At 34.7% G+C, this 26,482-nt stretch overlaps 2 protein-coding genes, 3 long non-coding RNA genes and 1 pseudogene across 11 annotated transcripts; 5 read left to right on the top strand and 1 right to left on the bottom strand.

Annotated features, from left to right (window-relative positions):
* The first annotated feature begins 4,570 nt into the window (after positions 1 to 4,570).
* Positions 4,571 to 7,608, top strand: LOC145635283 (uncharacterized). Of its 3 annotated transcripts, none has more exons than XM_081686567.1 (3): positions 4,571 to 5,343; positions 5,514 to 5,636; positions 6,332 to 7,608. In XM_081686567.1, exons 1-3 carry the CDS (start codon positions 4,798 to 4,800, stop codon positions 7,451 to 7,453), a joined length of 1,791 nt encoding a protein of 596 aa, XP_081542693.1. In that variant the 5' UTR covers positions 4,571 to 4,797; the 3' UTR covers positions 7,454 to 7,608. The 3 variants fall into 3 exon arrangements, with proteins under 3 accessions (XP_081542693.1, XP_081542692.1, XP_081542694.1); XM_081686566.1 differs by having other exon boundaries at positions 6,215 to 7,608; XM_081686568.1 differs by lacking the exon at positions 5,514 to 5,636 and having other exon boundaries at positions 6,215 to 7,608.
* Positions 7,609 to 8,469: 861 nt separating this feature from the next.
* On the top strand, positions 8,470 to 9,286 carry LOC145635282 (uncharacterized). The gene is made up of 3 exons (XR_014113824.1): positions 8,470 to 8,571; positions 8,655 to 8,819; positions 9,225 to 9,286. It is a non-coding gene; the product is annotated as an uncharacterized LOC145635282 (long non-coding RNA).
* A 217-nt stretch (positions 9,287 to 9,503) lies between these two features.
* Positions 9,504 to 10,681, top strand: LOC145635281 (uncharacterized). Its single transcript, XR_014113823.1, has 2 exons — positions 9,504 to 9,950; positions 10,318 to 10,681. It is a non-coding gene; the product is annotated as an uncharacterized LOC145635281 (long non-coding RNA).
* A 279-nt stretch (positions 10,682 to 10,960) lies between these two features.
* Positions 10,961 to 17,718, top strand: LOC145636309 (uncharacterized). 5 transcript variants are annotated; one of them, XR_014114100.1, is made up of 8 exons: positions 10,961 to 11,870; positions 11,994 to 12,068; positions 14,634 to 14,664; positions 14,764 to 14,876; positions 14,976 to 15,063; positions 15,221 to 15,366; positions 16,004 to 16,072; positions 16,958 to 17,718. It is a non-coding gene; the product is annotated as an uncharacterized LOC145636309 (long non-coding RNA). The 5 variants fall into 5 exon arrangements; XR_014114098.1 differs by having other exon boundaries at positions 15,193 to 15,366; XR_014114101.1 differs by having other exon boundaries at positions 15,193 to 15,370.
* A 408-nt stretch (positions 17,719 to 18,126) lies between these two features.
* LOC145637241 (fructose-bisphosphate aldolase 3, chloroplastic-like) lies at positions 18,127 to 20,492 on the top strand (annotated as a pseudogene).
* A 125-nt stretch (positions 20,493 to 20,617) lies between these two features.
* On the bottom strand, positions 20,618 to 26,333 carry LOC145637240 (callose synthase 9-like). Its single transcript, XM_081688714.1, has 8 exons — positions 26,283 to 26,333; positions 23,467 to 23,571; positions 23,331 to 23,366; positions 22,628 to 22,669; positions 21,257 to 21,370; positions 21,084 to 21,172; positions 20,847 to 21,005; positions 20,618 to 20,741 (listed from the first exon to the last, which is right to left on the bottom strand). Exons 1-8 carry the CDS (start codon positions 26,331 to 26,333, stop codon positions 20,618 to 20,620), a joined length of 720 nt encoding a protein of 239 aa, XP_081544840.1.
* Between the last annotated feature and the right edge of the window lie 149 nt (positions 26,334 to 26,482).

The raw sequence follows: 26,482 nt of genomic DNA, 5'->3' as shown, positions 1-26,482 counted from the left end.
ACCAAAAACAAAAATTACAATTTGTTCCAACACTTTTATTTTTTAACATCTTGGTTATATGCCTATATATAAATAATCACAAATAGATAACTTTATTTAACACATACAAAAAAACCTTTATACTATAATGTTACAATTTATTCCAACTCTTTTAAGTAAACAAGTTATTTTAATACATAATTAGTTATATGTAGTATATTTATAAGATAAATTATTTATAATTATTGCAACATTTTTAAGTGGACATGTTATTTTAAAATATTATTTTTATCACAATTTCTTTTACCGGAATATTTAATGTAATATATTTATAAAACCAATCTTAATTATTCAAGAAAAGTTATTTATTGGTCAAGGTATACTCTATTACCCAAAATACTCTTCTTTGCTCTGCCAAAAAAAACTTGAATAGACATGGAAAACGAATAGACACTTCGATTGATATAAGATATAAGATATATATACTTAATATAATTCTTACATACCAAAAGATTTTCCCTTTCATTTTTTATAAAACAAAAACTTTAAAATGGCTGGAAACAATGAAAGGTCTTCTTTTCCTGATGCATACCGTCGGTATTTAGAGAAAAGGAGATCAAATTTAATAGGGCAATTATCAGCCAATTTCGAGATTCGAATGGAAGCAGGGCGCAAATGTGATGAATTAATGGAAAAGCTTAAAAAAGTTGATGAGGAATTGGCTAATTGTGATAAGTTTGATGAAGATAAAAAAGGTGAGATGAAGCCTAAAACTAGGGACATCTCTACTGGTGTAATTGAAATCGACACCGATAGTGAAGATAACACTGCTGGTGTTATCAAAAAGAACTTTGTTGTTGGTGAGTCATCTACAAGGCAGGGTATAATTGCTGAGGAGACTGAGAATGAAGATGATATTGGTGAAGCAAGGGAAGTCGATATGGAAATCAGCAATGGAGATGATCAAGTAGAGAGAGTTGACAACGCAGTCCTTGTTCATGCAGAACAAGCACCACAACAACATGCAATGAGTGAAGATGCTGCTATTCAGATGGATCAAGAGCAACAACAGGCACAGGCTGAAGAGGAAGAGGAGCCAGAACATGCAGGGGAAGAAGAAAATGAGCAAGAAGCTGATCAAGTTATAGAAGTGTCAGATGTTGATTCAGATGAAGAAGTTGGACATTATTATCCATATCATTATCATTCTCCTGAAGGTTATGAGAGTGATAGTGATGCATATGGATTCGATTTTGATTAATTAGGTAGATTCTAAACTTGTGATGATAACCTTTTGAACATGTTTAGGTTAAACTTTTATGATTGCCAAGCCATTTTGTTAATATATGCCAGTAATTGCTGTAATTGATGGTTAATTTGGCTTGTGAAGTTATGGACTAGCTTATTTTGTTTTGCATTGCAATGTAACTCATGAATCTAATAGTTTTTCATCTCATGAATTAGATGCCTTGTGGTATCAATTACATTTAGCATTAATCTATTTTGTGTGTGTTCTGTGATATATTGAATTGCTTATTACTTAAATTAATCAATTATTATGCTCATTATAAAATCATTAGGCTACCTATTAAATTTTAGAAACTGACCACATTAGTTTATTATTAAGCAATTGAAGTATTCAGATCAGGGGAATTAGTTGTTATACAATAATTTGTGAAGCTGCGATTTGTGAAGCAATAATATGCAACAAGTACTCATTTAGAATTCATAGACAAGTAGTCCTAAAATAACAAATCACAATACTTCATGCTAGCTAAATACTTAATAAACAATACACTCAAGTAGGTATCAACTCTTACAGGCACAACATTTTACAGCTAACTTAGAGAGCCTCAGTAGCTAATTTTGACTAGCTTGATAAATCTTACAACCATAAACACAGTACGTCATATATTTAAGACAAATGAAACCTACAAAAGTACCCCCACTTTAAAATGAACCTCCATGTGAGGCATCACATCCACTTGAGTATGATGGATTAGAGTGATGATGAATTTCAGAATTAAGAAAAAAGGTTGAGCACTGTGGGTGCTGGTTTCTCCCTGAGGTTTCTGTTTTGGTTCATTTTTGACAGGGTTAATAGAACATCTTCTCTTTGGACTAAGTTCCCTGCCTTTTGGTTCACCAAAACATAGAGCAGCAATAACAACTTCTAGCTCTCCTACTTTCTGTTCAAGATGCTTAACACGTTCCTCTAACCCTTCTAAGTTGGTATATTTTCCTACCTCACACTGATCACTATCACAGCCTTTCCCTTACCTTTACTTGCCATAAAAATAGGGTTATGTTTTTTGGACAGCAGGGTAGTATTTTAGATAGTGAATGCATATGAAAAATGAGGTTTCTAGCACTCTACTCTTCTGTTATATAAGCTAAGTAAGGTATACTATATTACTTAGGGGTTAATTGGTGGTACTTTAAATAAATTTCACAGGCCTATTATTAGATTATTCTTTCCATTATTCTTTGAGCAACAGATTGTACTCTTAAAATATACAAGTTATAGCACTATACAGCTAATGTAAATCTAAAGTGAAAGTAATTTGTAAATATTTATGTTAAAGCATTCATAATAAGTCATACAATAATTTAAAACTAACAGTACAAATACTTAAGCTGAATTCTGACTATCATACTACTTTTATTATATCCCTAAAGCTTAACAATGATTAATCATTTTAAGTAGCTCACACTAAAACAAGATCTATATCAAACATAGCAGGCTGACCTTCTCTAAACTTAATTAATGCACCTTCATCTACCTGAACGTTGTAACGATCAGTAAATTCCCTAACGCCGCTGTATAATTCACACTTAATAATAAGACCATCCTTCCTCACAACTTTCAGCTTTGCAACAATTTGCTCATCCAAAATTTGAAGCACTACATTAGTTGAATCACCAAATCTGCTTAGCCAATTGTTAGCAAAATCAACAGGAACATTCTGCAAACAATGAAATTAAAGCAAATAAGATTCATTCATAAAAAAAAAAAAAAAACTGTAACAAGCAATATATACTTTACCACAAACAATGCTTATTAGCAGTACATACAATTCCTGCTTTCTTAAGGTAAGGTGCAGTGAAAATAAATTTAAAATGTGGCTCAGAACAACTACGTGCAAGGTCATCAATCCATGCATTTGTCTCAATCATCTTTGTTGAACTACCATCATAAGCAGGTCTGCGACCACGCCTCTTGCTTGAACTACCAATGCTCTTATCGCTTCCTTGGGCCTTTTTACTTCCTGATGACCTTAAAATTTGCACAATTAAAGTGCTCTCTCCTATATATTTGAACGTTAAATTATCCCTAGTACTTATTCTATTATCTCTAACAAAATCAGCCCAACCACCTTCCAAAATAGTTTTCCAACCATCTTTGTCTTCTTCATGTGTCATAGTAGCTTCCCAAACTCTTCCATATTTATGCAATTGCAGATCAACTCCTTGCAAACCATCATACAAAATGTTCTTAAACTCATCAGGGATGCGCTGCAAATTAATAAACATAAATAAAATACCAATTCAATATATAAATAACAACAGCCATAAGCAATTCAGACAGTAATCTAACAAAACCACATAACTACAACTCATAATAGCAAAAATATATCAAAAATTATAGATTTCATACCAGCTTATCTTTGAGATCATCTTCATAACAAATGCTAAATGTCATTGCAGAATTTGCCATTGCAATTCTTAGATCAGTTGCAAGAGTATGTCAATTTTACCTTATGAACACAATTTAATGACAAATTTATGCTATAATAAACACTGCCATATATATAACAAGATTATTGCTAGGAATTTATAGCATATTAATTAGAATTAAATTTTCTTTGACAAGCAAGTACTTGAATAGATCTGTTTTCAGAAACTGAAGCAGACCTTAATTTCAATATGCCTTCCCAATGGTCATACAAGCAATAATTACAAGTCAAGTAAATTCAAAAGGAGTAAAATATTTGCACAAGTACCACAATAGCTTAGTATCCTCTTCATATACTCATTAGTACTGCTCACTTCATATTCCGAAATAACTTATTCCATTTTTTTTATAATCGGAAATAATCAAATACATAAACTAAGTTACAGTATATATAGTATGTAACACTTTCATATTTTTTGATGGATAACAATCCTAATTATATCTTATGTTGCTGGTTTACTTTTCTCAATTATATCTTCTTCCATACTCAATTCCTATCGTGATTACTTTTCTTCTTTTGATGAAGAATGATTCTAATTCAAATTACGTACAATGTAGGTGTCAATAATATAATTGTTATTATAATCAATTTCAATTTTTCGTTTATTTAGAGTTACTCAAGCAGAAAAATAATGCATGCAATATAAATAATTTAATACACTTATGACTCGAGATTGTTAAATTTTATATCCCTATTCAAATTAGTTAGAGTTTATACAAATTAAAGTAAGACCAAATAAAAGTAATATTGAATTATAAAAATATTATTATATATGTAACTATTTCCTTTCCCGCTCGATTTGCAATGTGGCGCGTTAAAAAACTAGTAATAAAAGAAAAAAGAAAAATCTCCGTTCTCTCTCATCATCGTACACACTCGAACTTACAAAGTACAAACCCTAATTAGCAAAAACTCACCCTTTCATTAAATCTCCCAAATTCCGATTCCAATTCCAATTCGAAACTTCTTTTCCCCCAAATCACTCTTCAAAACCCTACATTTTCGTTTTTCAATCGAAATTTCGAATCGAACTAAAAAAAAAGCAATCGGAATCATATTCAAATTTGAGGTAATAGATCGAATGATGGGTAACACTAGCGAAAACACAGAATCACAAAAATTTCGATTGTATGGGAAGACGAAAATGCCAGAGCTTCAACGTGGAAATTCAGTTAAAACGACGACGAATAAGAAGCAGAAGAATATCGTTGATAATAATCAGAAGAAATCGACTCATTTGGTTGGTAACTACATTCGAACTCGCGCAGCTGTTGCGAGAGAAGCAGAAGCAGTAGCAGTAGTTGGTGTTGTTGAAGAGGAGAGAGAAAAAGTTGTTAAGGATCCTCCGAGAACTAGGTTAGCTGTGAAAAAGGGCAAATTTAAGGAACAAACAACAAACAACAACAAAAGGGTAATCAATAATACTAAGAATAATAGTGGAAAGAAGAAGAAGGTTGTTGATAAGGTTGTACCAGTGGTTGTGATATCGGAGAAGGAAAGTGAGTCAAACGAGAGAGAATCAGAAGTCAGAGAAGAAATGTTGGGAGATGATAGTGGTGGTTTAAGTGCTAATAATAAGGGAACTGGACATGATGATGATGGAAATAAATCCCCTTTTCCTGAAAGGGTAATCTTTTTTAAAACGAATTTCATTTGATTTTGTTAAATGAGTTGATTTTGAATAATGATTTTGTGGTTTTTTGATTGATATATGTTGATTTGAATTGAATTTGTGAATCGAGTCGATTTTATATGAATGATGGTGTGATGTTTTTGGTTTTGCTGTTGTTTTTGTAGGTTCAAGTGGGTGCTTTTCCTATTTATAAAGTAGAAAGGAAGAAAGGTGGGTTTGGTCAGGTGTTTGTTGGCCGTCTTGTTAACGGTGGGAATGAACGCGCCACCGGGTCTGGGGCTTTGGAGGTATGTATCATGTTAATGGTGTTTTGGAATATCTGTATTTTTTGGGATGTTTATTGTTATTCATGTTGATCAATTTTGGGTTTGTTTTGGATGCACAATGAATACTTTGGCAAAATGGAAAGTGCTTTCTTTTATAAACATTATCTGCTCAATTTGAGTTCTTTTTGTATTTAAGAATAAAAGTAATATCAAGGTTGATTTCAATTGTATGGGAATATCTTGACTTTTTGTATTATAACAATAAGCTACTGAATCACATGATTAATATTTAGCTTCAACTGGGTGGTTCTAGAACAATTGAATTAATATTAGCAAAAGCATCTACAGGCCCGTCCCTGAGGCAGGGCAGGAGGGGCCTAAATTGTTCATATATCCTGGTGAATTTAGGCCGCATATGAGTATTAATCCTAATATTATTAAAAAGTAAAATTATAACACAATATGAAACTAGGCATGCATATGAGTATGTGGCAACGGCAATATACAACCACCATATCCAACCATGTAATGTAATTAAACTAACATTATATCATAGAATGAATCGATGATTGAATGGGTGAATTTATCAAAATTTTCAGGTTTCAGGAAAATATCCAACACTTGCTCCTTGCAGCAAGAGGCCGAGTTGGTCTTGGTCTATTCCCAGAGAAATTATGTTTCACATCTTTTTATTTCTTCGTGCTTCACTTCTTCAGGAGATTGTGAGGTTCGTTTGCAAGGAGTGGAATGCTATAATCTCTGACCCGCTCTTTATTAGAGCCCACCTTCTTCAGTCCATGTCATCTCCTGCTACTACTGGTTTCCTTATTCAAGACGATGACCTGGATTATGCTAAGCTAAAACAGGCCTATTATGTTCACCCATATGATCGTGTTGTCAGTATACTTAAGCTTCCATTTGAGGCCTTCATTTTGGCTTCTTGTAACGGACTACTCTTGCTTCAAAATGCCTTCATTCCAAAAGAATTGTCTGTAGTGAATCTTGTAACTAAAGCCAACATCAGTCTCCCTCCCCTGTCCCTCACCCTGCCAAAGGTATGCATTTATCGTAAACCTTCTGCTGTTCTAGCATTTGCACCTTCTTCTGGTCGATACAAAGTCTTTTGTCCTTGTTTCGTCCCCAAATATCCACGCTCACCATATCGTCAACGTGAAAAAAATGATGATCATCTTGCCAGATTTGAAGTTAAGGTTATGGTATGGACAGTAGCTGTTGATGAAACTTGGAGGGCTATTGACATTGACTGTCAAGGCATTACTATGAGTAACAAGGCAAAGCAGACACTACTGAGTCATCCGTTTTCTATTGCAGCGGGGTATGTCTATTGGTTTGATATATGTCACTCTCTTGGTTTTGCCTTGGATATAGATGCTGAAACCATGTATCAATTCGAAGGGCCAAAAGATAGCGTTATCATCAGCGAGGAGAAGACTTACTGTATACCAATGGACACCGGTGGTGCAGGTATAATATTTTGGCAAAACCCTAGTAAGTTTTGGAAAGTCTGGGAAATGATAGGACCGAAAACTGGCCCTTGGGGTAGATGTATGAATTTCGATGCAGCTGGTATGTATTTGGCGCTTCAGAGACATTTCAATCCCTCAAAGTTTGGAGTCGCTATACCTCTTTATATGAGCTTGAAAACTGGGGAGTTTTGGTTTTTTGGCTTTGTGGAAACCAAGCATAGCATGTCCTTTGCGTTGGTTTGTTATAATTGGAAGACGGGAAGTGTTTGGTCACCTCCACCTAGGTGGCGAAGATATTTTGACTTCCCACATCTTCACGTAAACAGCTTGCTATCACTGAAGAATCTCTAGTTGTACGTGGAACGGCGATCACTTTAAAGAAATGAAGTGCAAGTGTTGTGTAGTTCGATGGATACATGCATGTGGATATGGAGACTCAACAAATTTGACGTTGCTGTTTAAGTTAAATATTATTCACCCCCTTCCCCCCCCCCCCCCCCCCCCCCCCCTCCCCCCAAAAAAAAAATTAAAAAATTGTTGTTCAGGTCGCTTGGACCTAATGTTTACAATTTGATGTAGACTTGATTGACATCATCATGTAAGTTATTTGTACTTCTCTTCCCCCATTTGTTGTTACTGATCACTTTGTACTCAACAATTTAATGTATGTGGAAATTGGAGATTAGATTGATGTCTTAATGTATTTTACTGCTTTTCTCATTTCAAGAAGGCCAAAATGGAGGCATTAGTAACTAGTAAGTAGAGCGACACAGAACAATTCCACACAGGTGTGCTGGTGTATAGTATGCACATGATTTAATTTCTTGGCCGGTGCTGGCTAGAATGAGTTCTTATATGTCTTCTGCCGCCCTCTATCAGTCCTGGACGATCCAATGTGTTTCAAGGAATGAATCAGTAGGTGGTTCCATTGTCCAGTTGCTGTGAAACTCACTTGGATGAAACACTCTCTTCTTCACTGTCCACAGACTTTACACCTGATTCAGATCATCGCTGCTAAGTATAAGTTCTCCTTCAGATCAGATAGTATGCTCCCAGTAGCTTATTCTTTATCAGCAGCCTGTTGCTTGCAACAGATGGGCAAAACACTAAATTGAGTCTTTCATTCGGAATGAAATTGAAGTGGATTATCTGGAGGTATTAGGGAATATAACAAGCTTTGCTGATTGAGCTACAAGCGGGTTCGCTGAAGGGAATACTTTCTGTCTTTTTATTGGACTTTGGTCAGAAAGGCAACTGGTGAACCAACTGCTCCAGGTGAATAAATATATCTAAGTGTGTTACTTTCATTGTAGTGTTTCTGCGTGTTGATTGATTGGATTTGGTGATTCTTTTCAACAGATTAAAAGATGTGCGGAGATGGCTCTTAGATTGCGATATTTCAAGAAACAAGTTTCGACTCCACCAAGTCTTTCTCTTGGAATATTGAAATCAAAGTGGATTATCTGGAGGTATTTTGGGAAACCTTCTTTCTTCTTATTCATTTTTATGGCTCTACTCTTCTCTTGAATACTTGTAGCATTTGTGTTTGAAGGGAATATTACAAGCTTTGCTAATTGAGCTACTAGCGGGTTTGATTTTGTTCTTAGTTGAAACTTGCACGAGCTAGAAGCTGTTCATTGTGATTTCTGAGATGAATTTAAGCAATGATAAGTTATAGTGCACTTATAAGGAGCTTTCTAAGTATAAACTACAGGAGGTAAGTTAATCATGATTCTATTAGCTCGTTCTTATATAAGGTTTTTTATATTTATTTTTTCTTATAAAATAGATTAAGTACCAAAATATGAGTGTAGTGGTTAAAGTGGCAGGATCATGTGTGTTACTGTGATGATCAAATTGAAGCCAAACAACATAACGTCTATTAATCCTGTAGTCTGTAGATCTAAAAGGAAGTAGTTCAAGGGGTTAGACTTTAGTATAAGAGACTTGATTATCTGATAAATGAAACTAGTATTATCATCATCATCTTATTATCCTTTGCAGCAAACTTCTGGAAAATGTTAATTATTTAATTTGCAGGATCAGGATACATAGTCTGTATCATTATTCTTGTGTTATTTTTATTGGTTAAGTCAAGTTGTGTGTTTCTTTTATCCTTCAGGCTGGAGATTTCTTACATTCAGCTCAAAGTAGCGCGGCTTCTAGCAAAATGAAGAGTCGTTGGAAACACCTTTATTTTTGGAACAAGGTAAATTAATTTGTATCACTATTCATATGTTAATTATATTGGTTAGGTCAAATATCGAAACTTATGTGTTTTTATATGTCCGTCAGGTTGGAGAATTCTTCTATCCAGCTCAAAGAAGTGCGCCTTTTTAGTATGGAGAACTGGAACAACAAAATGCAGAGAATACTTAATTTGGTCATCTGCGTTGTACTTTTCATGTCTTCTATCCTTTTTTATACCTTTTCATAAATTTCAATTAATATGTGTTTAGGACAAGTCGATTGATCCATCAAAGTCTGTGTAGCTGGGGGTTCTTTGCAGGCTTGGTACCCATAGAGAAATCTATGGCATTTGAAAGGATCTTGCTTCATGCAACTAGGGATAATGTTTTTATAAGGCAGACTAGAGTAGAGAATCCTGTGATGGATTGTTTTAGATTAACATTTGTTTTATTCATGTTCTATTGTTGATGCTTTTGGACTTACTTCTGTCTTCTTTCAGATTTTATCTAACTCAGTTCTTTGTTACTACTGACATTTCTTACAGTTCAGGAAGAAAGTAAAAGGTAAGAAGAAAATGCCGATGAAGTAGTGGAAGGTGCAGTGGGAAGTCTCTGTCTCAGCTCCGATGTACCCTCTTTACTCTTTTCAGTCAAGAAAGGTAACTTCTTGGAAGATATTTTTTGTGTTATTTATGTATTTAGTTGCATCACATTAAAAATTAGAATATGATGAATAATGTATCTCATTGAAAATGAATCAAACAACTTAGCCGCCCCCTCTCTCTCCCTCCTTTCTCTGTTCTTTATTCTCTCCTAGGGTTCCAATTTCATAGCCTTTTTAAGGCAGAAATAGTCTATTTCCGCCGCTTTTCTTCTATTTTATTATTTTTTTTTTTTTGGTGTGTGTGTGTTTTTAATGTGTTTTGGTCCCAATAATTTGATTGGGTTGGTCCCTATTATTAGGGTTCCTCCTATATTCAAGGTCTTGTTGTTTCATCTATGGAAGAGTTTTTCTTTTCTTTTTAGGGTTTTAATAATTGGGAAATGCTCTGGATTCATTTGGAATTGGGGTTTTTCATCAACTTTTCGCTCAGAAGAATTTGTGCTCATTTTGCGAAGGAATTTTTGAAAGATGTAAAGACATCAATTGAATACCTGCATCGATGCAAAGACATCGAAAATTACTGCCTACGTCAAGACTGAAGCAGTGGGGTATGAGTTGTGCTTTAGAAGGCTTATTAGTAATTGTTTTGACCGTAAGAGTTGTGTATTTTCTCTAATTCTATTGTTTGTAGATTTGTGTTATTATTGTAGAGATGCCGTATGGCTTATTATTAATGATAATGTTTCTTCCTCGTCAAAAAAAAAAAAAAAAAAAAGAATCAAATAAGAAACTACATAATGGAAAAACACAAATGTTCACTTGTTTAAATAATTGAAAGAGTATTATTAATCAATTTCACTTTGACTAGCAACAATTATTTATACAAAGAAAAATACTATAACAATTAGTATCTCGTTGAATTCACCTCATTATATAGAGATATTTAAGTATAAGGAAATTGTCCCTCGAAAAATTTGAAAAGTGAAGACATCTTTACCTTTATCTTTACTACTATTAAAGCCAATAGGGGGCGTTTCTCAATGTGCTGCCTCTCTATTCTAGGGAGAGAAGTTCCTTCTAGGGTTTCTCTCTTGGAAGGGGTTTTGTGCTTCTGATTCGAAGCTTCTTGCCCGTAGGGTGGGCTCTTTTCTCTCTTCCTCTTCTCTCCACTTCCTAATCCATTTCTTGGTTCTGCCTTTTCATCAATTGTCGCCCTTTACTTCTCCCGCCCACCTTCCCTGTCCTTTTCTCTCGCTGCTGCTGGTTTTATCGGGGGGGCTGGCTTTATAGAGCAGTTTCCGACTAAGGACCCAAGGGCTTCGACTGTGGGTTTCCGCCTGATCTCAGTTTTGGTTCATTTGGTGGGTTTGGTATTCATGGTTGTTGTGTTGGGGAAGATGAGTTTGACTCAAGAAGATCTAATCTGTAGTGCAGTTGCTTACTCCATAATATCTACAGCACCGTTGGTGAAGGAATTATTGAAAGATGCAATGACATCGAAGAATTCACATGGTTTCAAGATTGGAACCACCTTAATGGAGATGAGCGTGAATAGAAACAAGTTTAGGTGTTGTGGGTGTAGTTTCTGCTTCAGTTATGTTCAAATGATGATGTAGATGCCGAGATGGCTATTGTGTGAATGAAATCATCTTTCCCTGTCAAAAAAAAAAAAAAAGCCAATAGGGGGTTTAAATTGTTGATGTCTACAGTGTTGTTCCTTTTTTGCCCTTGCTGCTTCTACCTTATTACACCGTTGCCTTTCCCCTTCTTTTCCTTTGTTTCTCTCTCCTCTTTGCATGCTCCTACCTCCCCTCTCTCCGTTTCTCTCTCATCTTCTACTGCTACCTATCTCTCCTCCCTTCATTTCTCACTCCTTTTCCGGCTACCTATATCCCCCACTGAATTTACTTCTCAATTTTCTGTCAAGAGCAAATCACGGTTTTTCGATGCGGCGAGTGCTAGCTTTTGATGCTTGGTAATGTTTCCTGCTTCTCTTTTTTCTGTTGTTGTGGGTTCAATTGCGGTTATTCTTTTTCTTGTGGCTTATTTGCATTTTGTTAATGTTTTCCATTTTTTTTTCCGGTAACGGTGGTGGCAGTGGTCGGAACTGTTTATGCGGTGGTTGGAGCCTCATGCGTGAACCCTAAACCCTAACCAAGATGGGTCTAAAAAGGTTTTGTCTTTATGCCCTTCTCTTGTGATTTTCCTGGTTTTTGCTCATTTCTCTCTTTTTTTTTTTTTTTTTTTTTTTGCATCTTGATAGTGTTTTTCTTCAGGGTCATTGTTTTGTTGTTTTTACAGGTCATCTTTCATTTACAATTGTTTTTCTTTTTTTTGTTGCTTTGGTTGCTATTTGGATGTTTGAGGTGCGCTGGGCTTGGGTCTTCTTCTTCATTGTTGTTTAGGGTTTTGGATGTTTGAGTTTGGGCGTAGATTGTTCTGGGTGGATGTTTGGGGTTTTACTGAGTTGCTTTCTGAAAGTTATGAAGATATGGAGAGGGAGGGAGTTAGGTAAAATTGTTATTTTGCTAAAGATAAGATAATTCAAGGATTGGCGGCATAAAACATTCTATTATCAGAAGCAGAGTTATACTGAAGACGCCATGTACCATCCAGTTTTTCTAAATCAATTGGCTCACCAGCATCATATCCCTCTGCACTTACCTGAATATAAACTGACATCATATAACCATTTACTCACCACACTATTCATCTTATTTAATTCTATGAAATATACTCGACAAACTAATCAATTACTTCAATTTTAACCATGCAAAATACAATATTGAAAGACATCAATGTTTGACTAAGTCCAAGTAAAAGTATATACATACTAAGGCCTCTTCAATCAAAGATTGTTGGCCTGGCGGTGTTTTGAGACCCCTTTCAGTTTCTTGTATAACTCTCAACAAATCATGCTTCTTATTCTCAACCTCAAATGACTAACATACCCGGAAAAAGAAATTAAGAGATGTGGTGAAGAGCATGAGCTAGCAATAGTTATAGCTTATAAGTGCTGATATGCAATTTCCATTGTGATTGAGAAATCTGACAATGTAGATAGTTGCTTTATTTGCATATTCCTTTGGTAGTTGCTTTTAAAACTGCCTTATCTGCAATAAGGGAACACAAACAGAATAAACGTTTTTGAGTTGGACAAACGAGAATAATTAGCTAGAAAGACTGGTATGTAATGCTGTGAGCAGAAACGTATTGCATCAAATATACTTGTCAAGAAGTTATATAGAAGTTTAAAAAGCATTTTGTCTCCTTTGATTTCCTTAAAAAGCTCTTGAGCCTTTCTCCTTAAGGATTTATTGAAATAACTTCGAGCTACTGTTCTAAGCATCATTGTAGATAATCTAACTACATATAATTAATAATACCTTTTGAAATTATGAAGCTTGGATGTTTTCACTTGACTATAAACTCTTCAAAGCAGGCTAAATGGCATATGACAATATAGATCCAAATAACATGATCTATGAGGTTATTTGTCTTACTCGTATATATTTTTCTTCTTTTTTTCGTTTGGTGGTATCCATATACAACTTTATCGCATCATGGCATTGTCAAAATGGATATTATGGAAACCCATCATAAAAATTATAACCCTTAAGGATGGAAAGCAATTGCCTGGTATCAAAACTTGATAATTATAAACCATATATATCATAAACATTATTCTATATTTATCATAATGATAATGGAAACAACTCAAACATCATAAACCATGTTTTGAGTGCAGTGAATCTGTTCCCTTAATTATAGATCATATAATGTATATGCATGCATGGTTTGATGGATATTGTTAACTTAGTAGCGTTCAGAGATGTTAAAGCAGTCTCACTATTTCTAAAATCTACATTGGGATTAGGGGTAAAGTTTATACCATGATATCTGGGACTCCATTACCATGATATGCTAAATTGGGATTTCTATAAAAGTTTATGTCACTTTTGTTATCCGTGGAAAGCAATGCCCGTAAAGCATGACATACTGATCTAATCTTATCTCTAAGAAGTATTTTCATTATCCTAATTTGTTGAAATAATGCAAGGAATCAATATTTAGGGGAAGGGCACATTAGTCATAGTCTATTAGTAGTAACTTGGGGAATAAGCTAGAGGTTTGTTAGGGGTATTTTCTATAAATAGACCTCATTAGGAGGAATAATCATCATGTTGAATATAGTTAAGAAGTCTGTTGTTGACTTGTTGGAGAGCACCTTCCTCTCGAAAGAAGGCATTGTATTGTTGAACAATCAGTTTGATAATACAACTTATCCGTCTTAGCTATCCTTTTCTATCTAATTAGCTTGCTTGCTTACTGATTTGAGAGCTAATTCCTAGCAACTTTGTTCATCTCAAGGCCCATATCTAACCACTAGGACACATTTATCTTTGTTTGTTGAATTACTTTGTTACAAGTGTATCAAGTGTGAAATGCTGTGTTACAAGTGTATCATAATTATTTTGAGGAGATGCTAGGTTACGAGTGTATCGTAATTATTTCGTGTTAATGCTATCAGCAAATTGGTAATTGAATTGTCTTTAATGACATCTCTTGGTAGTTCATCTTCACTAAAAATATAATTCATTATTATATATAAAAATTTGGGGATCACAAATTGATGGTAGTTCATCTTCAATAAAAGTAAAATTTGAGTAATTGTTTACCCCTAATTCCTTTATCACCATGTTATTTGAATATGACGTTGATAATCATTTGTGTGAAGGTGAAGTGTTGCTGAATTGCATACTAGCCAAGTAAGCAATAATCTACTCTGCCAGCGATTCATGATTGTACCTGGTGATGTGACAATATGTATGTGTGCTAATGCTAATTTCTTATGTTACTAAAATCAGAAAGGATAACCGATATTCAGAGAAAGATGCAACTGTGGTGGTCCGTCAGTTGCTGAAAGTTGCTGCTCATTGCCACTTACATGGTCTGGTAGCACCGTGATATGAAGCCTGAGGTAGATTTTCTTTTGAAAATATGGACCTTACATTTCAATTGCAGTAGATGAATTATGATGGAAGTTTATGTTTTATTCCAATGTGCTGCTTGTTTGTAGAACTTTTTTTTTTAAAGCGCCTGAAGAGATTTCATCTTGAAAAGTTGAAAGGCCACAGACTTTGGATTATCAGATTTCATAAAACCTGGTGAGTAGAAAGGGGAATGTCAATATGCACTTGTTGCTTGTGGGTAGACATTTCTCTTGTCCAACCTGACTTATATTTGATTTATCGCAAACTTTTGACAATGTGGCACAAACATTTTGCTTCCTATAGAGAAAATATTCAAAGATTTTGTTGGCAGTGCCTACTATGTTGCCCCAGAAGTACTGAAAAGAAAGTCAGGCCTAGAGTCTGATGTCTGGAGTATTAGTGTCATCACCTAAATGGCTAAATGTTGCTCTGTGGAAGACGTCCATTTTGGGGCGAAACTGAAGATGGTATATTCAAGTAGGTACGCGAAAATTTATTTTTACATGCTTTCACTAGCAAGTACACCTTATAAATTTAATGAATAGCAAGCTTTATAATAGCAGTTAAAGAAGATGTGTGTAATGTTGTGCTTTCACATTTTGGACTTTTGGAGTTAGCAACGGCATATCGCATTATAATGTGATTGTTACTAGGAATATAATACCGAATGCGGATGAGTCGGTTGGAAAAATTATATATGAACAACTTTTAACATGCTCAGCCACATTAGTATCTGCACGCATGAAATATCGATTTATAATTTTTGGTTTATATTCTGATAAATCTTGAGTCAAGATGAGATTGATTAAATTAAGCTTAATTGATGGCTTTGTAGGAAGTAAAATATAGGAGACTATATATTAGACATTTAGTATATACAAGACTTTTAGTAAACAGGTTGATGCAATTTGCAGTTTGGTTTATCGTAAAACAAACATGAATCATTTCCTGAAGCATTGCAGTTCACGGAGACGGATACGCTTGCTATTATCGGCCCCCAATCTATGAATTTGATATATATATGACCTATGCCTATCTTTATAATGCTTTGCGTCGAACTTATACCATTACTTCATCAGATGGGTTAATCTTTTTCATAATATTGATTTGACAGATTCATATTATCATAATCTCGCGGAGGAGGAGCTTTCTCGTGTTCATGATTGCAATATTGACCATCTTGGTGAGTTTACATAGGTTACCATTAAGATTACCCTTTTCGTATGATGGTCTAAAGGTTTCAACTCTGGAAACAATTCCTTGTGGAATGAATGAATATTTGAGATGAATGAATATTTAGTGATTAGATTTTTGGAATTCTTCTGATTTTTAGGTATATACTCTATATTTTAATTCTTCTATATGTAGTATCTATTTGAATAGATGGTGTATTTAGCTGTATATATGTATATGGCATATCCTTTACATATGGCTGTGACATTTGTGACTATTAAATGTATCTGTGTTGAAAATGCATTTGATTCTGAATTCTAAGCTGTATTCTGGTAAATTAGGTTGCTTGACTGCTTGTAGTCTGTCAAACAAGCCAAAGGAAACAGTAGTTTAATATGATGCTTCTGATGTTGATGATGAACTTATATATATCACTTCCTTTGGCTTGTTTGACATCAGAAGCATCGTCAAGTGATAAATCTATAATCTGAGACAGTTTCACATTCACTCATCAGGCTCAGAATTAGCCGTTCAGCTAAAATTTCACACATTAGCCTTCCGAGAAAAGTACATCAAGCTGATTAAATATTTTTATCTCACGAACAACTTCTGCAATATACTCCAAATTTCCAAGTTTCGAATAGCTCGGTGTTAAGTAGTCGTTTTCTTAACCTATAATCTCTAGCTTTTGGAAATTTTGTCTTGCATTATAAAATTTAATTGATTAACATATATGCATGATTTTTTCTGGCAATCATGCTTTTGGTTCAGGGATTTCTTCTGAATACAACACTATTCATGTAAATTAGCTCAAAAATCATTTTGTTACAATTTTGGTTGTTTGAGCACTTAACTACAACCTTGGATGGCTCATTGTTCATTCTGTTTGATGCAGAGTCCCCCATCCTTGGAAGAGTAGGAAAACTTGAGAGCATATCACGGAACAGCCTCTGGTTTGTCAACAGGGCTGCTGGTTGGATTAAATCTTGACACATCAAGCCCTGATACTTTCTGATCTCCTCCTGCACCCATTCCGTTCAATGTGCTTTTTGGGCTCCCACAAACTCCATTCTGTACTCTTGGAAACCAAGCATCTAATAAAATTGATACAACCAAACAGCTGAAACCTGCAGGCATTGCTGAAAATGTTGTTGCCGATAACTCTGATATATTGACTCCTATTGATCATGTTGGGAAATCTGAAGGAAAAACTCTTGCTGATATATTGCTTGCCTCACCGTCAAAGTCTGATGTGGAAATTTCAAAACCTACTGAGGCTTATGAGTTAGTCCCTTAGGAAAGGAGACATGTCTTATCTGTCTTGAAGGTACTAGATTTTCTATTTTAAAGTAATGCGTTGTATCAACCCTCGAATGTTGACAAATTGTGAGCATGATTTTCAATTGTCATGCCTTCTAGAGTGGATGGAAAGAAGTGATGCCTTTCTAGTCTGTGATAAGGTCTGAATCTAGCACAAGTCATAATAATATTTGTATAAGCTATTATTATGCTGTGATCATAATTTAGGAATGAGTCTATTCTGATGAGTCTGTTCTGATGTTATTTGTATAAGCTATAATTATGCTGTGATCAAAATTCCGGATGAATTATAGGTTCATTCGATTATTCAATCAAAGATTAATGATAAGGATTCAATGTCTTTTGAAAAATATCATAGTGAAATGAGTAACTAGAAAGATTTTAGTGTCAAAGACATATTAGCATCTTTATGCTACTTGTTATGCTACCTACATGCTATATCTTATTATCCTGCTTGCAAATTCATATTATGACACAATTATAATTAGCCTTACACAATCACTATCTCCTTCATATTATATGCTTATGTATTCAGGATCCATCTTTAATTCTCTCATAATCATCCTAACGGAGCGATTACTAAAAAATCATATTACATTTAAGCATAACGACGTTGAAACGCGGTGCGCATCGCGCGTGGCGTGCAACTAGTTTCTCAAAAATTCTTCTGCCTTTTTCTTATTCCCTAGACTTAACTAAGCTAAGAGAGGTTGGTTGGTTAGTATAGTAAGAGATCAATTCAGCATGGTATCTTCATCATCTTTGCTAAAGCTCAATGGAGCATCATCACCATGGATGGGACACCAGTCGTCCTTCAATGGCAATGGTGGATCACCAGCTTTCGTTGCGACTCGTCGAGTTTTCTGGCCTATCCATGCTAGTTCAAGCTCTTATACAGATGAGCTTGTTAGCACTGCTGTATGTTGTCTATGCTTTTATCTCATTTGTTGCTTGTTTTCTTAAGCTTGATGGTTTGGTTTTTCACTTTTGCTGTATTTTGGACTGATCATTTGTCTAAGTTGTTCAATCAATCAATCAATCAATCAAAGCCTTAATCCCAAAAGTGGGGTCGGCTAACATGAACCAAATTTGATTATGCCGTGTAGTCATCAACATAAATCTTTCTCCTCCATCCCTTACGATCCAAAACTTCATCCTCACGTAAATCCATGCACTTCATATCCAAATTTGTCTAAGTTGTTCTATATCTTTAATAGAAGATATAAGATATGAATGGTGGATGTGACAGAATATAGGAAATTTGGTCCTGAAAATTGGATTCATTTAATGAAAGCTTTTGATCATATTGTAAAAAGAAATAAACATTAAGAACTGCAGTTTATCTTGTTTTGATTGTTTTCTGTTAGTGTAGCTGATATCTAATTGGTTAGCCAACTAAAACTGCCTGAATTAGAAACTGTGAATTTGTATTGCAATGGCTTGTAGCAATCGCAAGTACTCCCTTTGTTCCCAAAAGTTGTTCCCGTTTGAAATCTTGTGACCAAATCTAAACGGGAACAACAAGGAGTATATAATACTAGTCAAAATTAGCTTAGGTTCAATTGAATAGCAGTGTTCTGTTAAACTTACTCTGGAATTTTAGTACTAGTCTAGATTATTGTCCCTATGTTTGGTTGTTGAATGTCACTTGGAACACCAGACCATAAGTTTTGGTGCCCGGAATGGGTATTGGAATTTTGGATTCCGAAATTTGATTCCCTAAGGCAGTTCAAAAATGTACTACTATACAATGTACCACAAGCCAATATGCTCGTGATTGTGATTTCCGGGGTGTGGGGATAACGAATAAACGAATTATACATTTATTGAATTAGACAGCATGATCCTCCCCCTTTAAAAGGTTACTTTATGTTAGGTTTGGTTATATGTGGTGGTGCTTGTGATCTCGAGTACTGACATACCAAGTATATCTTTTTTTTTTACTTGTATCATCAATTTGATGGTGATATTTGATCTTGAGAGCTGCACCTAGATGTATACATCCCCTATATATGTTGCATAAGTTTTTATTGTATCGACAATGTGATAGTTAATCATGTTCCATGATCAAGTATACTTCTACATGTTTAATGTTTTAATACTGAATTTTAACTTCGCTGAAATCTATTGCTTCTCCTGCACGTGGCATTCTTGCCATTGATGAATCGAATGCAACTTGTGGGAAGAGACTGGCATCAATTGGCTTAGATAACACTGAGAACAATCGTCAGATGTATAGGCAGCTCTTACTGACAACTCCTGGTCTTGGCGAACACATTTCTAGTGTCATTCTGTTTGAGGAAACACTCTACCAGTCTACAACGGATGGCAAGAAATTGTCGACTGCTTACTTGATGAGAATGTCGTTCCTGGCATCAAGGTCGACAAGGTATGACAGTTTGAACGTCTTCCACATTCGATTGTTACTTGTAAATACTAATCAATGACCTCATTTTATGTCCTCACTCTTTGCATTGCAGACGTTGGTTCCTCTGCCAGGCTCAAACAATGAATCTTGGTGCCAAGGGTTAGATGGCCTGACTTCAAGGTCTGCTGAGTATTATAATCAGGGTGCTCGATTTGCAAAATGGTAAGCCATCTCAGATCCACTAGACCTATGCCTCCATGAGATTAATGGTTGGCGATATTAAATCTTCATTTACATGTCCTGAAACGTCTTTCTGATTAAGAATATGATATTTCTCTTATTATGCAACTTTTCTGTGTTCTGCAAATGACTTATGCTTGTTTGGATGCAATAATGTAGGCGTATTCCATGTGGACCTTTTGCTTTGGCAGTTAAGGAAGCTGCTTGGGGACTCGCTCGTTATGATGCTATCTCTCAGGTTCATACTAAGCTTTCTTTGCTTTATGTTCCATTCTCCATGCTTCAGTTTGAGGTGGAAGTGGTGGCCTGGTGGGTGGTGAATTGGTGATGGTCTGATGGTATATGGTAGATGTCTTTGTTCAACCTTTTGGATCTATTATTCTATATCTGGCGTATCAACTAGCTTCAAGACTAAACAACCTACATACAAACTTTTCAACCTGTACTGAAGAATGGATCAGTTGCTTTCAGGCTTCCACTATGCTCCCTGAATTCTGCTTAAATTGAAATTAACCATCATGGACTCAATTATTATGCAAAATTGACATGGACACCATTGGAAAGGGGTTTAGGTGCCAAAGTATACAGTTAAGATGATCCAGCTTAAGAAATAGTAGTTTGGCAAGTTTAGAGATGTAGAGAAATCACCAATTCTTCTTCCCACCACGCTTCCCAACTTTCCTCACCCTTAACACCAATTCCACCTCTATAAAGAAGCCAATCTGTCCAATCACTGAAGTCTTCCACAGTCCTAGACATAACAAATGGAAACATGAATTAGTATAATTAAATTAAGCAAAGTTGTTGATGTCCACAAAAGCTAGATAGCTTTTAAGTCACAAACCCCCCAACTTACTTCTGCCACTCGAAACCGGATGGATTGAACAGGTAGGGAGCAAATAGCCAAGAGAGGGCCATAAACCAACTGCTGATAGAAAGCAGAATGTAGCCTATCGCACCACCATCATTATAGCCATAAGCAAGAAAAACAATCAACAAAAGCACAACTTCAAGCCTGCAATAAGAAAGCCATACAGCTCAAAGACTGTTCAAGACACTATACGAGCAACATGACAAGGAGAAAAGGATATACCCTTTGACAAAATGACTCCGAGAATAAAGCCTGTAGTTTTCGCTCAACTTTATATGCCGGACAACAAAACCCCTCCCAGTTGCTTGATACTGTTTACCAAACAATTACCAAACATGAGATGAAGCAACTCTTACTACATGTAAAGATATAATATACATCTGAAGAACACAAACCCGTGCACCACCATGGAGAATTGTCCGACCAAAATAGTGTGTCCTTGTCCCCAAAGAAAATGTGAAGAAGACAGAACAAAGTTGGAATTGCATTGTGATAAAACTCACAATCGCCTGCATCATTTTAGAAGACAGTATTACTATTTACTACGACAGTAGCAGTTGAGCTGGGCCGGATCGGAGCTGATCTCCAACAATGCAAAGAAAATTGCTTCTACATAAACATAAGCCGGTCAGGTCATGCAGTGAAGGCATTAAAACATCTTAAGAAACAGACTACAATTCAGATTCAAATATCAAATTCATATGAAAAAAGCCCTCCAAAACAATCTTAGTTGGTTAATGACACTAGGAGATTGTCATCTATATTACGGAGGTCCAGGCAGATGGCATCCATATATATTAGGGCATTGCTAAAATTAGAAATGAGTATATATGAATCATTAATAAGCGGCCACTTGGCCTTTCTGTAGTTGAAATTATAAAGACGAAAATGATTGATTTAGATGATATGGCAACTCATTACTGCCTTTTTCATTTTCTCATACTAGCAAACCCCTATGTTTAAATGGTAACAAGGTTGATATACAAAGATGCACATAAGATTTTACAGATATGCTGAGATGCAACGCTTTTTAATCTAAAAATGGCAGCTCCTTGTTATGCAGTACTTGACAAAATTCAAATTGAAGATGGGCATCAAGCTGGTGTAGCATCACCAAATGAACTTAGTTGGTACATTCACTGTTGTACTTCATGATTGAATCTAGCTGCAATTACCACAAAACTCTTCACATGACTACAAAAGGAAGAGGCCCTTGCATATTCAAAAATTTATATATGATGGAGTCAGACTAGTACATAATTACAGGATTATAAAAATTATAATTCATTATTAAAAACACCATTATTCTATTTCATCCATTCAAATGCCATGTCCAAATTTGCAGAATATGAAACAGGCCAGTCTAACCATGAGGGTAACTCTTAATTCATAGCAAGACTAGCTTGAAGGCAAATCCAACTAAAACACATCATGACTAGGTTTAAACCTAGTCAGCTATTTACATATTATAAATTAATTACTCGATATATTGCAATGTTTTATAAATATTGTAATGTTTTAACCTTAACACTATTTACATTGCTTTTTGTAACCACAAATTGTGATTTATACGTAAGAAAAAATATAGTCGTTTGTTTATTTTTTAGATTCGTACTAATACAAAAGGAACGGAGGAGGATGTATGTAAATGAAATATATAACCAACAAGTAAAATACATTATTCTTTATTTTTTGCGCTGTAAAGTTTAAAAATTTTTGCACCCCCATTTTGAAATTTTTAGATCCGCCACTGTATTCTGCAGTACACGAGCACGAACTTGGATGGTCTCACCAACTCCAGACAATGCCTACAAGATCCAGCAATTGAAAGTGAGTGGCAACAACAATGAAGAGCTAGATGAACGTAGCAGCGTAGCCATATGTAGGCAGAAGTATAGATGAGAATTGGCGTCACACAAAATATAACTGATCTTAAAAACAGCTTAACTTGATTTATAATAGACTTAATTAATAATTTAATATGGCTCATTTAACTACTATAAAAATATTCATGAGCTTGAAATACCATAAAAATTTGAAAACTACCTTTTCTTAATGGTGATAATGGTAAACAAAATCAAAATAAGTTGCAGACAATTATTGTGATAGATCAGGGGTGAATTGAAATAACCTTTGTCATAACAAGGGTAAAGTATCACACATTGCAGCACCCACCATCCCAATTGCACCCTAGGTGGAGAACTTTAAAGCATTGAGGTTATTCTAACAATAATGTTTTTCTATAAATGCCATCTTAAGAGTGAAGAAATTTCTAGATCAATAACCTCATCTCAAGCTTTAAAAAAACAATTCATGTCATAATGACAAATGATATAAATAAAGTTGCCTAAGTAAATACAAAACCATCAAAAGTATTATTTAAAATTAATATAAAAACACTATAATATAAAATCCAGCCAGTCAGGTAAATTAAATGTGGTATTGACACTAGTAGAATTGTCAACCTACCAGATAAAGAAAGATGTACACTGTCAGCACCGTCAACTGCAGAGAAATGAAAGGAAAAAGATAACTCAGTAACAGCAGGTTGCTGCACAACTTGACAGTAGAAGTTCAATGAGGAAAGGGCAAAAGGTCATCTGACATGGAACATTAGAATGACAGTTGGAGATTCATGAAAAGTGAGTACTAAGCCAAAATAAGTAAAGAGGCCAATAGAAACCACATAAGATGCATACATACCATAGAGCTGCAAGTTACATGTCATAAACTAAAATTAAATTTATAAAGTACATATCATAAAGTTGTAAGGTACAAGTTTGAAATTTTGAACCTTGATTATGAAACAAATTATACACACACACACAAAAGGGCAGCCCGGTGCACATTGGCATCCCCGCGAGGTGAGGGTCCGGGGAAGGGTCCCACCACACACACACACATAACTATAAAATTAAAATACATATCTTAAAAGTATACCAAACAATTATAAGGTAGTTCTGTAAATGTGTCAAAATAATAATAATAATAATAATAATAATAATAATAATAATAAATAAATAAATAAATAAATAAATAAAATTATAAATTACAAATTTTGGTACAATTCAAGAGTTCATTTCTTATATCTATAAAAGTACAAGGTATATGATAATATACAAATTTGAATTTTAAACCTTGATTAATGAACAAATCACACACACAAATGATGAGTTTGAAATTTTGAAGGTACAGGTCTTAAGAGTATATAAAAATTAATTAAGTTACATGTTTGAAATTCAAACCCTAGTTATTTAACAAAAACATGGACCAAAAGTATGCTATTAGTAAGAGACCCTTAAAAATAACATAAACCTAACCTAATAGACTAGTATAACTAGTGATTCATAAAGTACAACTCCTGATAAGGGTTTGAAATCTTTGAATGTATCTAATCTTGTTAGAAAATCTACCTGAGAATATATCTTCACTGATATTTATAACACGAGAAGCCTTGCTTATACCATCACGTGTTATATTATCGAAAACATCTGGGTGTCCATAATGGCATAATGCAAGATATTTGGCACCAGCTCATCAGTACTAAATACAAGTGTAAAACCATAAACAAAGTCCCTTCTAAAAACAGCTTACTTCAGCGGATTAGACATGAAGGAAGCCAAAGAAGAAACACTGCATAACAATGGCAAAAATGGTCGAATGAAGATCAGTATAATTTTAAACAAGGAAAACTATGGAGTTTGGTGCGTGGGAATTGCAGACCAAGAGGAGAAAGATGTTGTAGATAGTGGGCCACTAGATTAATCAATACTCTATACTTCTAATTTTTTTTATTTCTCGTACTACTACTAACTTCGTATTAGACTATTAGCTATACGAGTCAGACTAATTTAGTTTTATCATCTATTTATTAGTAGACGGAGGCTACTAGGTGAACGTTTCGGAGGTTACTTACCTTGAGTTTTACGCACGATCAAGGTAATTTTCAATGTCCATCATCTTTAGAATCCCGTTAGGAATTATTTGTGTGCCAACTATGTGATGAGTGTATCAGTATGATATTATGGTATTATATTTTTAATACTGTTATATTTTATGTACTAGTATAAGTATTTTCGAAAATTTAATGGTATCGTATGAGTTTGTAGAATAATTAAAATCTTGGAAATTGAATGACTGATTATATGTATTTGATGGCCTCCAATTAATAATTAATATGTCATGCAGAATGACTCTGTTCTAACAATATTGAAATCGAAAATATTGCTACCTAGGATTAAATTAATTTTTGCAATACTTGTGTGCAATGTGAATGGGGAATTTAATCTATTAAAATGTACATTCAATTTAAGAAGGGAGATGAAACCCAAAAGGGTGAAGAACAGGTTGCCCACTAGTAGTTGTGGTTGCTACTAGTTGGTTTAAATTAACGTATATTGTTGTTTAGTCTTCCTCCTAATCAATGGGTATTAGTGAGGGGTGTGCACACTAGGGACATTCTGTTTTATTTATGGCCATTTAGGGTTACGCGCGACCCTCTGTAAAGTAGGTGGTGACAGGGACTAGTCTCGGCTTACTGGCGTTCTCTTTCCCTTTCTTAACTAAAGTAATAAATTGTTATGTGACAATTTAATTTTGGCTTAGTATTATAATGTCGATGAAACTGTGTTGTGTAAAATGTTTTTCGAACTAAAATTATTTATTTTACGGGATGGAGTTGGAATTACTCAGTTCATCTGAATTTGGGAGTTTTCTCTCTTTTCTTGTTTCTGATTTATTTTGCAGGTTGGTAAGAGGGTACTCGGTTACGTGTGAGGAGACGTTAGAATAATCACGTAGCTACGACAATTTAGTTTAATTCCGAACTTATTTTTTTTCGTTATAATTAATGTTTTAAAAATAATTTGCAGTTTTGATGCAATGACTATTTTATTTTTGCCACCACTTAGACCACTTAGTTTATTAAGTTGTATTTCGTTTTGCTTTGCATTTATTTTCTACGGAAAATAAGTGTAGCAGTAACACTCCTAGGGTTCGATGGTTGGGTTTGAAAGTTAAAAAAGTTACTCTTATTATTTAATAATACTCGAATTTTGGGGTGTTACATCGAGAGTCTATCTGATCTGTACAATGTAGCTTGACTTTATGTTGCATATTTAACTTCATGGGAGTATGGAGTGAAACCCAGAGATGTACTGACTATTAAGTATTGACAAAAATTATGTTGTTCTCATCATGTGTTCTAGAGTTTCCTTTTTCTTTCTTTCTTTCTTTCTTTTTTTTTTTTTATATGGAAAAAGGTTCTAGAGTTTCAGTAGCTATGTTACATGAATCGGGCTTCACATCAGAAAAAGCCAAAAAGGTATGTTTAAGGGTTGAAATCTGCCATTTCCACATATTCTTTCTGTTTCATGTTAACTCCATATGCTTCAGCTATGCCTACCCTTTCTATTCACACACCTTCCAATGTTCACCCTGAACATTCTCCTGGCTAGACCTAAGTTTCCTCATTGGTTCTGCATAGCTGTTGATAATCAGTCAACAAATGCTTAACTTTTCCTTTGATAAATTTTGACAGCCTAATAGATTTTCCGCCTGTATTTTCTTTCTCTTACTTCCAAAGATTTTAGGATTTGTAGAAGGGTGTGAGGTAAACTTTT

The sequence above is a fragment of the Chenopodium album genome, chromosome 6, assembly GCF_948465745.1.
Source record: "Chenopodium album chromosome 6, dcCheAlbu1.1, whole genome shotgun sequence".
Taxonomy (NCBI): Eukaryota; Viridiplantae; Streptophyta; class Magnoliopsida; order Caryophyllales; family Amaranthaceae; genus Chenopodium; species Chenopodium album.
This window is presented reverse-complemented; position numbering and strand designations above follow the sequence as displayed.